The sequence below is a fragment of the Trichomonas vaginalis genome, chromosome III (assembly GCF_026262505.1).
Source record: "Trichomonas vaginalis G3 chromosome III, whole genome shotgun sequence".
In the NCBI taxonomy this organism is placed as follows: Eukaryota; Parabasalia; order Trichomonadida; family Trichomonadidae; genus Trichomonas; species Trichomonas vaginalis.
Genome location: NC_067205.1, coordinates 26,074,695 through 26,087,017, shown reverse-complemented (window position 1 = coordinate 26,087,017; position 12,323 = coordinate 26,074,695). Strand labels below are relative to the sequence as shown.

Here is a 12,323-nt window from a genome sequence, read left to right as displayed (position 1 = left end):
TATGCATATATCTCATTCATTTATTCCAAGGTCAGAGATTTTTCTATTGAGTGTAATTTCAATTAAATTCATTTATATAATTTTTATTCAGTAATTTAAATACATAGATATTTAAAAATTGCTAAATTAAGCATTACAATTTAACTAGCAACTGCAGAATATAAGAACGGTACTGCAGAGTTCTTAACTGAATCTTTAAATATTGTCTTTTCTGGTTCTTGTGGAATACATTTAAATACTTCTTTTTTCCTGAATCCTGCATCACGAATCTTTTCAGCAAATGACTCAGATTCAAAAGATGTTTTAATGCATAAAAGGGAATAGCAATATGATAAAGCCCCTTCTTCTATTTCAATTTCCGCCTTATTTATTGTTAGGAATTTAAGTTTTGAACAAGAATGAAAAGCATATTCATTGATTCTTGAAACCGAGTCTTCAATTGTGATTTGTATAATGTTTATTGAATATTCGAATGAGTATGATCCAATCACATCATAGCTAATGGAAATAGATTCTTCTGGAGAGAGGGGAGCATGATATAATACTGTTGATATATCTGATCGTTCAATGATTGTGTTATTAACAGCGTAGTATTTGTCCGATGTAAAGTTTTGAATGAAATCGATGCATTTACAATCTTTGAATGCGTTGTATTGAATAACTTCAAGATTTGATTGATTTGATATTATTATCGTTTTCAGATTTGAACAATTTTTGAATGCGTGTGAACCAATAGTACGAACACTTGAAGGGATCGAAACTGATTCAATATATGAGTTGTTCTCAAATGCACTATTATATATTTCATTAACACTATCCATCAAATCAATGTTAGATTCACATCCGAAATAATCATAAACAACTGTTTCGTTTTTGTTTGTAATCAAATAGTTCGGCAACATATATAAATTATCATAATCCAAATATGACAAATTGACTGGCATTTTCATTGAAATAATTTTTTCATGAGTTAAAAATGTGAATCTCTCGTTAAAAATTAATAATCGAGTTGGACCATAATATATGCTATTTGGAAATACATCAATTGAGGATCCTTCAAATTCTATTGTTGCATTTCCTTTTATTTTCAGAATTGAAGTATCAATAAAAGATTTTACGATAATTGAACTACAAAATTGTACATTTTCGCCATAAGATTTAGGTATGACATTTAATCTACAACCATACTCAAATACGGCCTTTTTAGTTGATATTACTGCTTTATCCTGGAAAATGTATTATATCAAGATCACATCCACGAAAACATTCTGATTCAATTGATAACAATTTTGATGGATGTTGAAAACTAACTTCAGTGACTTTGGAATTGAAAAATGTTTGATATCCCAATATACTAACTTTACCAGGTATTTCAATGGATCTAAATGATGTTTGATAAAATGAGTATGGCATTATCAAAGATGTATCTTGATGGAATATTGGAGGCGTAATTATTCCTTGAGGATAATAATATAACACACTCAGATTAATTGAATAAAGTGCGTTTTCATATATTGAAAAGAATCTATTTTTTGGGTCAATTGTAATATCTTGAATCATAGCAAATGCCCCAGAATCAATGTATTCAACATTTTTAGGTATATAGAAATTTGAAATACTAGTATTGAAAAATGCGCAAGATCCGATGTAAGATAATTGACTGTTAGTTCCAAAGTTTACACTTTCTAATGAAATACAGTCTTCAAAAACACTTGAACTTATTTTTACGACTGATTCAGGTAAATTAATGGATTTGAGGTTAATATTTCCAGAAAATGCATCAAATCCTATTGTTGAGATTTTTGAATTTGGTTCAAAGGATAACTCCTGTAAATTGACACAGTTCCGCGCAAAGGATGAAGGAATAGTACTAAGATTTTTGGATATTCTAATCGAAATCAATTGATAAGAATAGCAAAAAGCCCCAAAATCAATATTATTAACACTAGATGGAATGGAAAAATTAGAAATGCTGGAGAATTGAAAAGAATTATTTGATATTGTGAATTTATCGAATTTTTGAATTCCATGTAGCTGTAGGCTTGATAAAAATTCATATTGGAGATTCCGAAATATGAGTTCTTAAAAAAGAATCCAGTTTGATCCAGAATTCCAGACTTTCAAAATTATTCAAAAAGTAATTCTCAAAAATTGAATTACCATTCAATAAAAATTTCCAATATATAAAAATAATAAAATTGATCCGAGCTAAAATACAAAACATAATTGATGAGGAAATTTTGAATTGAAATAAAAATATAAGAAGAAATTGTGTAATGCATCGTCTTATTTAAGTATTCTGAGAATACAAGTACCATATATGAGTTATACCTGAAACCAGGATTCTATTTAATCGAAGCATGGGGTGCTCAGGGCGGTCAAGGTTATACAAATGGAATCATGAAGACCGATTATTATGGCGGTCGGGGCTCGTATGTCTCAGGAAAGGACCATCTCTACTCCACACGAAAGCTATACCTTTACCTCGGTGGATCTGGCAAAGCACCATCTAATTGCTCCGAAAATCATATTGGAAGAGGAGGCTTTAATGGTGGTGGTGGTGGTGATGCTGGCATTGATATCCGTGATGATGATCCATCGGGTGGTGGTGGTGGCGCTAGTGATGTGAGACTAATTAATAATTCTGATCCAGAATCCCTTTATAGTCGAATCCTTGTTGCAGCAGGTGGTTCTGGATCATGTTTTAATGGTTATGGTGCTCCAGGTGGCGATTTGACCGGTTATCAACCTACAACAGCATATACCAAAAAATTTTATCGATCAAACACCAACCAAACTAATGGAAACTCATTAGGTTATGGCGCAAATGGAACGGATAACCCGAATACTCCAGATTCTGGCGGAGGTGGCGGATATTACGGCGGAAATGTCGGAGAAAGTATATTATCTGTATCGCAGCCATTTAAATCTGTTTCTTCGAGTGGTTCGAGTTACATCAGCGGCCATTTTGGATGTAATTCAGTCGATAGAAATGGAGTTCATACGAATAGACCTGATCATTACTCAGGAATTGTTTTTGAGCAAACAAAAATGTATAATGGCTTAGTTGAGTTTCTTAGTCCGGAAGGGATCTTAGAGGAAGGCCATATTGGCGATGGTGCCATTCAAATTACTCCTATCTTCATCTATACATTGGGATCGAAACAATATAAATTTTCACTTGAGATGTGTATTTTTCTTTTATCTTGAATAAACATTTTCTATTTGTTTATGTTTGTGCGTACTTACTTGAACATTTTTCAACACTAGCCAAGCACTTTGAACATTCAATTTAATTCTCAATGACTCAAAAATTAAAATTCATGCGCAAAAAAATCATGAACCTACAAAACATATCACCGGCATCATATGGTGAATGTAAACAAAATGGATCAACATACTGTAGTAAGATTTGAATTTGATTTCTTTTTTCGGACAGTATATCTTACAATATAAATTAAATAGTTGCAATGATCCCATTTTTATGCATAATCCATAGTATATGGATATATTAATTCTATCAAACTATTAAAAGTTTTTTCCATTGGGAATAGCTCTAATTATTTTGTTCTCTAAGCCTTTGTGATGCTATAATTTACATATATTATATAAAACCATTATCATGAGAACTTATTTTTTTTTATCAAAGAATGGAGTCACCACGCCAAGGAGTTGAAGATACAAATGATCCACTTGGCACGGTAAGTCCACTTAAAGTTAGTTCATCTACGGATGCTCTCGCAGTCATTGATGACATAGAAGATATGATAAATAACAAAACAGATTGGGAAGTACGATGTCAAGGGCTTAAAAACGCGATGATGTATTTGAAAGGCAATATCAATCAATTTCCTGGATGTGATTTTACCATATTATCAACAGGAATCGCAGACTGCATTTTAGATAGTCGTTCAACTCTCGTGAGGTGGGCAACTTTACTTGTTTCAGCATGTGCAATGCAACTAAAGTCAGGATTTGCTAATTCTTCCGATATTTTAATTCAGAATCTTTTCAAACAAGTTCCAAACGGGACTCAATACATTTCTAAGTCGTGTTCTGCTGCTTTAAAGTACATATATACTTATGTTACACATCGTAGAGTAGCTAGATCTTTCTTAACTGCAGCTTCGAATAAATCTCCAGCTTCCAGAGTAATTGTAGTGCAAGCAATTGAATGCTTTGCAAATAACTGGCCAATTAAAATCGTTGTAGGCCTAAAACAGAATATAGATCACGTTCTTAACCATATGGTAAACGATTCTTGTTTCGAAGTTAGAAAAATCGCTTCAAGAGTTACAGTTCCTTCATCAGTAAGTCCGCCTACATCACCGCGATCTCCTAGTTTAAAGAATACTAAGAAAATAGAAGAAAAACCTAAGAAAGGAATACTTAAGACGCCGAATCGAGCACCGTCAGCATCTCCATCGAAAATACCGATCAAACTACGTTCATCTCCAAGTTCTCCAATGGAAAGAAAAAAGAATCATCGCGTTTCTTTCGCAAAAACAACAGATGAGATAATAATAGACGAATTTCGTGATACTAGTAATAAAAAGCAATCTAATTCCTTCGAATTACAACAAAAAGAAGAAAATAAAATTCCAGAAACTACAATTGACGAATTAATGCCTCCAACATCAGTTAAAATTACCTTAAAATTCCTCAACATGCTCGATGATATTATACAATGTGATCAAATCGATAAACTCGACGGATTAGAAGAATTATTACCTGAATCCATCATTATTGGCTCCAGATACGTTGCTGATTTTGCTAAATGGAGATATTCATTGGAGTTCCTCATACCTAAGTTCTCTCAAGAGTTCAAAGACAAAATTCTTGAAATATTAAGCACTTTTTTCTTTGATTCCCTCCTTTTGGAGATAGTAGATGAGGTATACAAGATCAATACTATTGCGAAAATGTATTTAGAAGCTCCAAGAAGCTTCACAAACGATGCGATTCAATTCTTCTACCAATGCTCAATAAAATTCCCAGATTACGTACCAGAAATCCAAGTAGTACAGTATTTGAAGTCGATTTCGGAGAATATTCCTCAAAAATATTACGAAAATTTGCATAAATTGATACAACTTGGAACTCCTGCTTCAAACAACAAAGAACCATTGATACAATACATTAAGACACTTTTAGACAACGAATTACTTGATTTTGAGAGCCAAAAAAATTTACTTCAAATTTATAATTTGACTCCATCGGAATTGACCGATTTTGAGAGGGATCTGGCCATTCTGTGGGAAGATATCGTTGCGCAAGGAAAAAACAAACTTATTGACAATTTTACGAAATTTTTAGTTTCTGTTGTTCCGAAACTGGATGTAATGTCATTTGCTGGGTTTGTTGATCCGCTTTTCATACTTATTTCCAGCGAATCTCCTTTAAATCAAAAGAAATTTATTGAATTATTGACAGAATTCGTCGGAAACGAAGAAACACTGAACTGCATATTAAGTATAGTTGATAGCCATATCAAAAAAGAGAATCTTGAATCAGGAAATTTGAATATCATAATTAATTCAATTTTTGAATACATAAATAGTCATTCTGACGATAAAACTGATGAATTGATAACTGTTATATCACCGCGGATTACTCCTCTTCTCAAATCTTCTTCTACTTCAATAAGAAGGTACACTATCAGTATTTTTAGTGCTTTTTATAAGGCGAATTATGCTTTGTTTGAACCTTATTTTAAATCTCTTGCTCCAGCACAGCAGAGATTAATTGTTATGTATGCTAAAAAATAATATTGTTTTTTAATTATGTTTTTTATTTAGTTTGTGATAAACATGAATCATTTCTCCTCTATGTCGTTCTATTGAAAAGATAAGGTTTTCGATATTTGGTAAATACAATAAAAATATTTCATAATTTTGATTTGTGTCGAAATTTTGCCGTCCTTTGGATCTAATTATTGAAATATCAACTCAAACTAGTATGCTTACATATTTATGAAATCGAATTATCGACTTCAAAAAAGTGCTAGATTACAAAAACCTAAAAAACTTGACATGCGGTGACCATTTAGCAAATTATTAATTCTTGTTTAATAGTCAAGCAAAATCAAAATTCGTTCACTTTCGAAACTTCAAAATCAAAAAACAATTTCGAGAATAACTTCACATTTCGTGAATATGCATTATACACGGTGTATAAATAAAGATGATATGAAGAGAACGGTTTTGATATTTATAAAACTGTCCAAATAGCTGTTTTTATCAAATAATCCCGTTTGTCATTCGGTTTTTTTAGCCGTCTCCGCAACTCTTTCTTGATTGATGCTTTACCAGGTTAACTACCAGCAGGCATCACCTGTAAAGACCGCGGTGTCCTTAAAGAGCGTGGCGGAAAAAGTCATTGGCTTTTTTAATTCCCAGATTTCAACTATCTTTGATATAAACGATGTTTCTATCAAACTAAATGTCCCCAAGCGTAGATTATACGATGTTCTCAACATTATGGCACCACTAGGCTTAGTTGGTCGTAATGGAAGAGGAAGGTACATATGGACCGGACAACTTCAACCGGTTTTCAATTTCACTACAAAAGACGAAAATACAGACAAGTCTCGAGTCAGAGATATATCTGCCAAACTTCTACTCTTTGTAAAAGATGTCGAAGTCAATAAAGTTTCTATAGCCTCTATTTGTGACGCCGTTTTCGAAGACAAGAAAGGGCAATTACGCAGATTATATGATATTTCGGCAGTCTTCGAAGTCCTAAACCTTATCAAAAGACAGCCAAAATCAGGAGATTTCATAATACTTCCTTTACTCAAAAACATGTTCATGTTCAAGATGCTACCCCCGAAGAAGAGGGCAGCCCTTGGTCAAATTACAAATCGCAATGATAATCCTGATATCAAGACAACACCCTCTAATATATCTCCGTGCCCTACATTACCTCAGCCTACAAATGGTCAGCTATGGCTTGGCGCCACAACTTTCCATTAACTTCTTTTTATTTTGGTCAAATACCAAAAATTTTTAATCTCTTTTAATTTTCTTTTCTTATAATAAAATTTCATATATTCTTAATCATCGGTAACTATTTGCTTTGATCAATGTCAATGATATAATTAATTTTTAATTGCGTTATTTAATCCTGCAAATATTATTGCATTTACTATAACAAAGCGATTTCATGTCATATTTTTTATCCTGTAATGTTAATAACTTCCAAGTATGAAATCAATCGTAAAAATTGATAATTTCGATTATCTGACAGCATATATCGCTTAAATATAAATTCAGAAAAATAACATTTTCGGTTTAATTCCAAAATTCATACGCCATTCAGAAAGGAAGGGGATATAACCAAAATTTTGACATTTGTAAAAATACTGTACGTTTAAAAATGTCACGTTTATTATCGCGAAGTTTTGAATGGAAAAAATTGTGATGGTTTTGCAATAATGGTAGTAAATTTGTAGTATAGTATAAAAATTGTAATTTCAAAATTAAATGAGCAGAACGAATTTTTGAAATATTTACATTTTATGATCATTATCAATTCAAAAGTTCCTCAATGTAATTTGGTTCCATTTCATATATAATTTAAAAATCAGAACATAATCCAAATAGTGAGTACAAAGATCACAATTTTATTTGTTCAAGATTTCCAGAATTATTAAAATGGTTTTTGTTCAAATAGATCAAAATAGATATAAATTCTCATTTTTCGTAATTTTTCCTTGTAATTTAGTTCCAAAATGATCGTTTTTAATTCATCGAAATTTTATTTGATTCATTTTTACAAATGATCTACATAATTTGACTAGAAATGTTTCATTGATTTTAAATATATTGATAAATTTATTTTAATAACGAATATTTCAGATAAATATCTATAAATTTCAGCATATATCAACTCATATTCATATGACTTATTTTCCTTTTTTATAAAAATGCGAACTATCATTATTCAATGGATTTAGTTTGGAATAATAATCCCAAACATTAAATCTATGCATTTGCTTTGCGCAAACATAACCTCATTAATTTCTGGCCCATTGTATGCCTATCTTGACAATTTTGGTCTCCAGAATTGATTCTCTTTATATAAAATGAGTAAAACGTCTAATATAACGTGTTTTTTAAGAAAATGTCGCGATCCAGGAACGTCAGGCATTCAATGCCAGCAGAGCTACTGGCTTCAAATAAGCTTACTGCGAAACGTTATAGATTTTTTCACCCATATGAGCAGAAATATCGCTCGTCCGCCTCTTTAACGGGAAATCAAATCAGAATTTATTCATCGACGCCAACATCTAACAAGAGATCTCAATTAGAATCAGAAGATTCTCAAAGATCTCAAGCCTCGACTGCTAAATCTTCTCAACGTTCTCCACAAAAAAATCAACAAGAGCAAAAGAAACAACTTCCCTCGATTTTAGAAGACGAACAATGCATTGAAGCAAGAAATAAATATATGGGCCAAGAGAACCCTACATTCGAAGAAGAAGATCCGGAATTTCTTAAAGTTTTTGTTGAGCACATGAAAGCTTATACATTAGATTGTGCTTCAAAGGAACAGTATGAAGAAGGTAACCAAGCAAACATTCTCACACAAAATTTAATCGAAAAATTACATTCCATCAAAAATTCTTACCAAAAGTCAGAAGACGAAAAGATCGAATATCAGAAGAAGGCCGATGCCCAAAAAGAAAAATGGAAACAAGAACTCGATGAATATGATCAGCAGACACAAGAAAGATTAAAGGCTTTAGAAGAGAAACAGCAAGAAGAAATTGACAAATTCAATAACGGTTGGGATGAAGATACAATGAGAAAGTACAGAAAACCATCAGGACAGCTTTTGAACCTTTGGAGAATGGAAAAGTTTTTAGCAAAGCAGAAACAGTTCGAAGAAGCTGAGAGAATTCACGGAGAAGCTGAGAGGATGTCTGCTGCTGAACAAAAACAAGCTCAAGCTAATGTTGAAAAAGATTATAAAATGAAATTAGATAAACTTGAAAAGAAACATCAGCAAGAGAAAGAAAAATTGTTTAAAGAATGTGAAGCTGGAAAGAACGTTATAATTACAAGACAATCTAAAGAAGAAATGCAATTATTGAATCGTGAGACCGTTGTGAACTTTAAATCACAAGAAGCACCACGTAAAAACTCTCCTCAGAAGGAATGTGGAACAAGAGATCTTCAAAAGAAGAAATATTCCCAACCTTCCGTTTCATTCCAATTTCCAACCACTTTACCACCTCTTAATCCACCAGTTCAACAAAAGAATAAAGAAGAAAACAATGAGAAGAAGGAAGATAAGGAAGAGCAAAAGAAAGAACAAGAGAAAGATAATCAACAAAAAGAAAAGCAAGAAAATGAAGGAGAGCCAAAGAAATCTTCTTCTTCCTCTTCCTCTTCCTCTTCATCAAGCTCATCGGCAGAGAATAGTCCGAGAAAATCCGAAAAATCATCTTCCAGATCTGAGCCAGAAATGAAAGATGAAGAAACAGCAACACCAGAACAAAATCCTGATGAGAAATAATAAGAATTCTTGTAATATATTACTTGTGTTTCTTGTCATGTTATTTTCTATTAAAAATTTCATAATGTTTTATTGTAATTAAGGGTGCACCCGTATGTACGTTTATTTGAGAGGAGGAGGATTACCCTCTCAATTTTGAGGGATTCGTTAGTTTATTTTCTCGATGAATATGCAATAAAATTTGATTTTTACCTTATCAATATACTTCATATAATATACGCATGTTCATGTAAAAACTTTTTTCCAAAATCCTCAGGAATTAAGGGATTTTTGAATTTTAAGAATTTTTTTCGAATTTTTTCGAAAAAAGATATTTTCAGAACAGCCTTAACGGCTAAGATTTAGGAACAATGTTAAGTATCAAAAAGAAAGGAGGTCTGATATAGACAACATATATCGTTGAAGGTTGAAAAAATCTCTAATATTTGAGCCCAAAATTTCAAATTTTAATTTTTTGAAAAAAGAGGCCACCCGTATGTACGTTTATTTGAGAGGAGGAGGATTATATTTTTGAAAGGGTGAAACATTATGAATATGTTAATTATATAATAATATGTATTATTCTAAAAAAGAAAAAATAAAGCACGTTAAAATTTTTCTTTCTTGATTTTTTACAAAATCTACTTAGAATTATGCAAAATATGACTAAATAATTATAAATTTCAAGTTAAATTTTAATTTTGATAAATAATTTAAATTTCAAAATATCAAGTTCAGTTCGACTATGTATGTAGTAATTCCTCAATAAAGTGCCAAAACCCTATTAAAATATATGAACATTTTCAACATTTTAATGTTTTTATTTAAAAATTTGATGGAATATGAGCTTCAAACAATTATTATGTAAATAAAAATAATTAAAGATATGTATTTATTCGTATTACAACCGTAGTAAGTCGATTCTTCCTTTCTTCTACTGAGATTTGAATTTGATTTCGAATTGTAAAGAGATTCAAAGGGAAAATACTAGCGGATAAAAACTACCTCCATGAAAGGGTCATAATGGAGTCAAGTTGTATTTTTTGATATTTTTTGCTTTTCGAGCCTAAATAGGTAGCCAAGATAATGCCTAAAAATAAGGTTCTAAATTCTGAAGTTTACATGATCCTCTCGTGTGCACCCTTAAATAAGTCTCGTGTACAAGAAAAAGCTTAAATTTTGGCTTGTTTTAATAAAGCTTGACGGGAAGCTACTGATTGCTTAGGTAGGCGAGGTCTCAATGATTTCTATATTTAATTACAAAAAACTTTTTATTCGGAAAAATAAATTGTTAAAAACAATCAATCTCTATATTTCTGTAGCAGCAATATCACCATTTTCATTGTCTATCAGGTTATCATTAATGTCAGGTTGACATTTATTTCGGCATAAATTAATCAATCGATAGACTGAATAAGATATTAGAATGAGCCCACCAAAAATCGAAACAAGTATTAAGCAAACAGTAAACATTGTCTGCTCCTGAGAATCAAAATATGAACCAGTTATAGAGATTGATGAATTTGTAGGTGAGATTTCAGAAGATATAGATTCATTTAAGATTGATGAATATGCAGTAGTTTCAAATATTTTTTTATCGGGATAGGATTTTGTATCGGTTTCTTTGTTTTCTTGATATAACTCATTGGAATTTAAAGTTATTGTTCGTGATAATATTGGCTGTATGGTCTTCCTTTTTGAATTTTTGCAATTAAAATTAATTTTGAGGAAACTTTTGTATGAAAAAGGCCCACTTCTTGAGAATGCGCATGAAGTGCATATTCTTTTGGCATAATTAAATCCTATATACGAAAAGATAAGAGGTATTACAAAGCTTGTAATCATTGATATACTCTCAAAAAAATTGAATTCATTTGGATCGTTTATGAAATTTAGTACCAACCAACTGTATCCAATAATATTGTGAAATTATTTTTAACGAATTCGGATTGATTCAAAAATTTGAAAGGCTATGAAAATGATCGTTTCAAAATGTCATATATTGATAATATCTATGTGATCAAAATTAACAGTTTTCCTAATTCAGTGTTCTCAAATTTTGATTGTTATAGACCGAAAATATATTTTTTCGGTTTTCTCTTCAAATAATTGAAAGAATGATACTATTATAGGTTTATTATATTATATAGCATATAATCATGCTATAGCCGAAAATTATAAGTTTTGAGAAGATTGAATATAACACAAATAAATTTGAATGTAAGTTAAATTGCTTGTTGTTTTTAATAGCTATTTAATGAGAAATCCAAAATTGCAAAATTCAAATTGAATGATTGAAAGAACAGAAAAAGTCATTCTTTTCAATTTCGAATATGTTTCATTGTATTTATAATTATATGGCAAATAAGATATTTAAACTTGATTTTTGAAGGAAAATTCACAAAATTGAATGAATTCAAATAATTTTTATTCAAAAATAAACTAGTTATTTAAGTTTAATACTAATTATCTATTCAAACTACAAAGTTTGTAATTTAAAATATTTTGTGAGATCAGATTGAATTAATTCAAGGTTCTTTTCAATTAATATTAATGACCATATTACGCATTTTCGAACATTCTAAACCAAATATATAAAAATAGGAGACGAATGTTAAATTTGCTAGACATGGGGGAGTTGTCTGCAAAGTTTTAGCTCTTATCTCTAACAAAAAATTAATTTTTAAAAAAAAGACCGAATACGTTTCACAGCGAGAAAAAAATAAAAGGCAAGATAGAATTTTCTAGACATAAAGAAGTTGTTTACCGAGTTTTAGCTCTTATCTCTAACAAAAAATTAATTTTTAAAAAAAAGACCGAAT

General features: G+C 30.8%; 5 protein-coding genes across 5 annotated transcripts, besides 2 other annotated features; 4 read left to right on the top strand and 1 right to left on the bottom strand.

Annotated features, from left to right (window-relative positions):
- Positions 1 to 51: 51 nt before the first annotated feature.
- Positions 52 to 2,124, bottom strand: TVAGG3_0766670 (leucine-rich repeats (6 copies)-containing protein; the record flags this gene model as incomplete). Its single annotated transcript, XM_001312047.1, has 1 exon — positions 141 to 950. One exon carries the CDS (start codon positions 948 to 950, stop codon positions 141 to 143), a length of 810 nt encoding a protein of 269 aa, XP_001312048.1.
- A 276-nt stretch (positions 2,125 to 2,400) lies between these two features.
- On the top strand, positions 2,401 to 3,210 carry TVAGG3_0766660 (glycine-rich protein family; the record flags this gene model as incomplete). The annotated part of the gene is made up of 1 exon (XM_001312046.1): positions 2,401 to 3,210. The coding sequence occupies one exon, from the start codon at positions 2,401 to 2,403 to the stop codon at positions 3,208 to 3,210; it is 810 nt and encodes a 269-aa protein (XP_001312047.1).
- A 440-nt stretch (positions 3,211 to 3,650) lies between these two features.
- TVAGG3_0766650 (microtubule binding CLASP family) lies at positions 3,651 to 5,768 on the top strand (the record flags this gene model as incomplete). The annotated part of the gene is made up of 1 exon (XM_001312045.1): positions 3,651 to 5,768. The coding sequence occupies one exon, from the start codon at positions 3,651 to 3,653 to the stop codon at positions 5,766 to 5,768; it is 2,118 nt and encodes a 705-aa protein (XP_001312046.1).
- A 371-nt stretch (positions 5,769 to 6,139) lies between these two features.
- On the top strand, positions 6,140 to 7,247 carry TVAGG3_0766640 (e2F-like (mammalian transcription factor) family; the record flags this gene model as incomplete). Its single annotated transcript, XM_001312044.1, has 1 exon — positions 6,300 to 6,974. The coding sequence occupies one exon, from the start codon at positions 6,300 to 6,302 to the stop codon at positions 6,972 to 6,974; it is 675 nt and encodes a 224-aa protein (XP_001312045.1).
- Positions 7,248 to 8,123: 876 nt separating this feature from the next.
- On the top strand, positions 8,124 to 9,595 carry TVAGG3_0766630 (uncharacterized protein; the record flags this gene model as incomplete). Its single annotated transcript, XM_001312043.1, has 1 exon — positions 8,125 to 9,522. One exon carries the CDS (start codon positions 8,125 to 8,127, stop codon positions 9,520 to 9,522), a length of 1,398 nt encoding a protein of 465 aa, XP_001312044.1.
- Positions 9,596 to 9,604: 9 nt separating this feature from the next.
- Positions 9,605 to 10,644: a mobile genetic element.
- A 922-nt stretch (positions 10,645 to 11,566) lies between these two features.
- Positions 11,567 to 12,323: part of a mobile genetic element that runs on past the window's edge.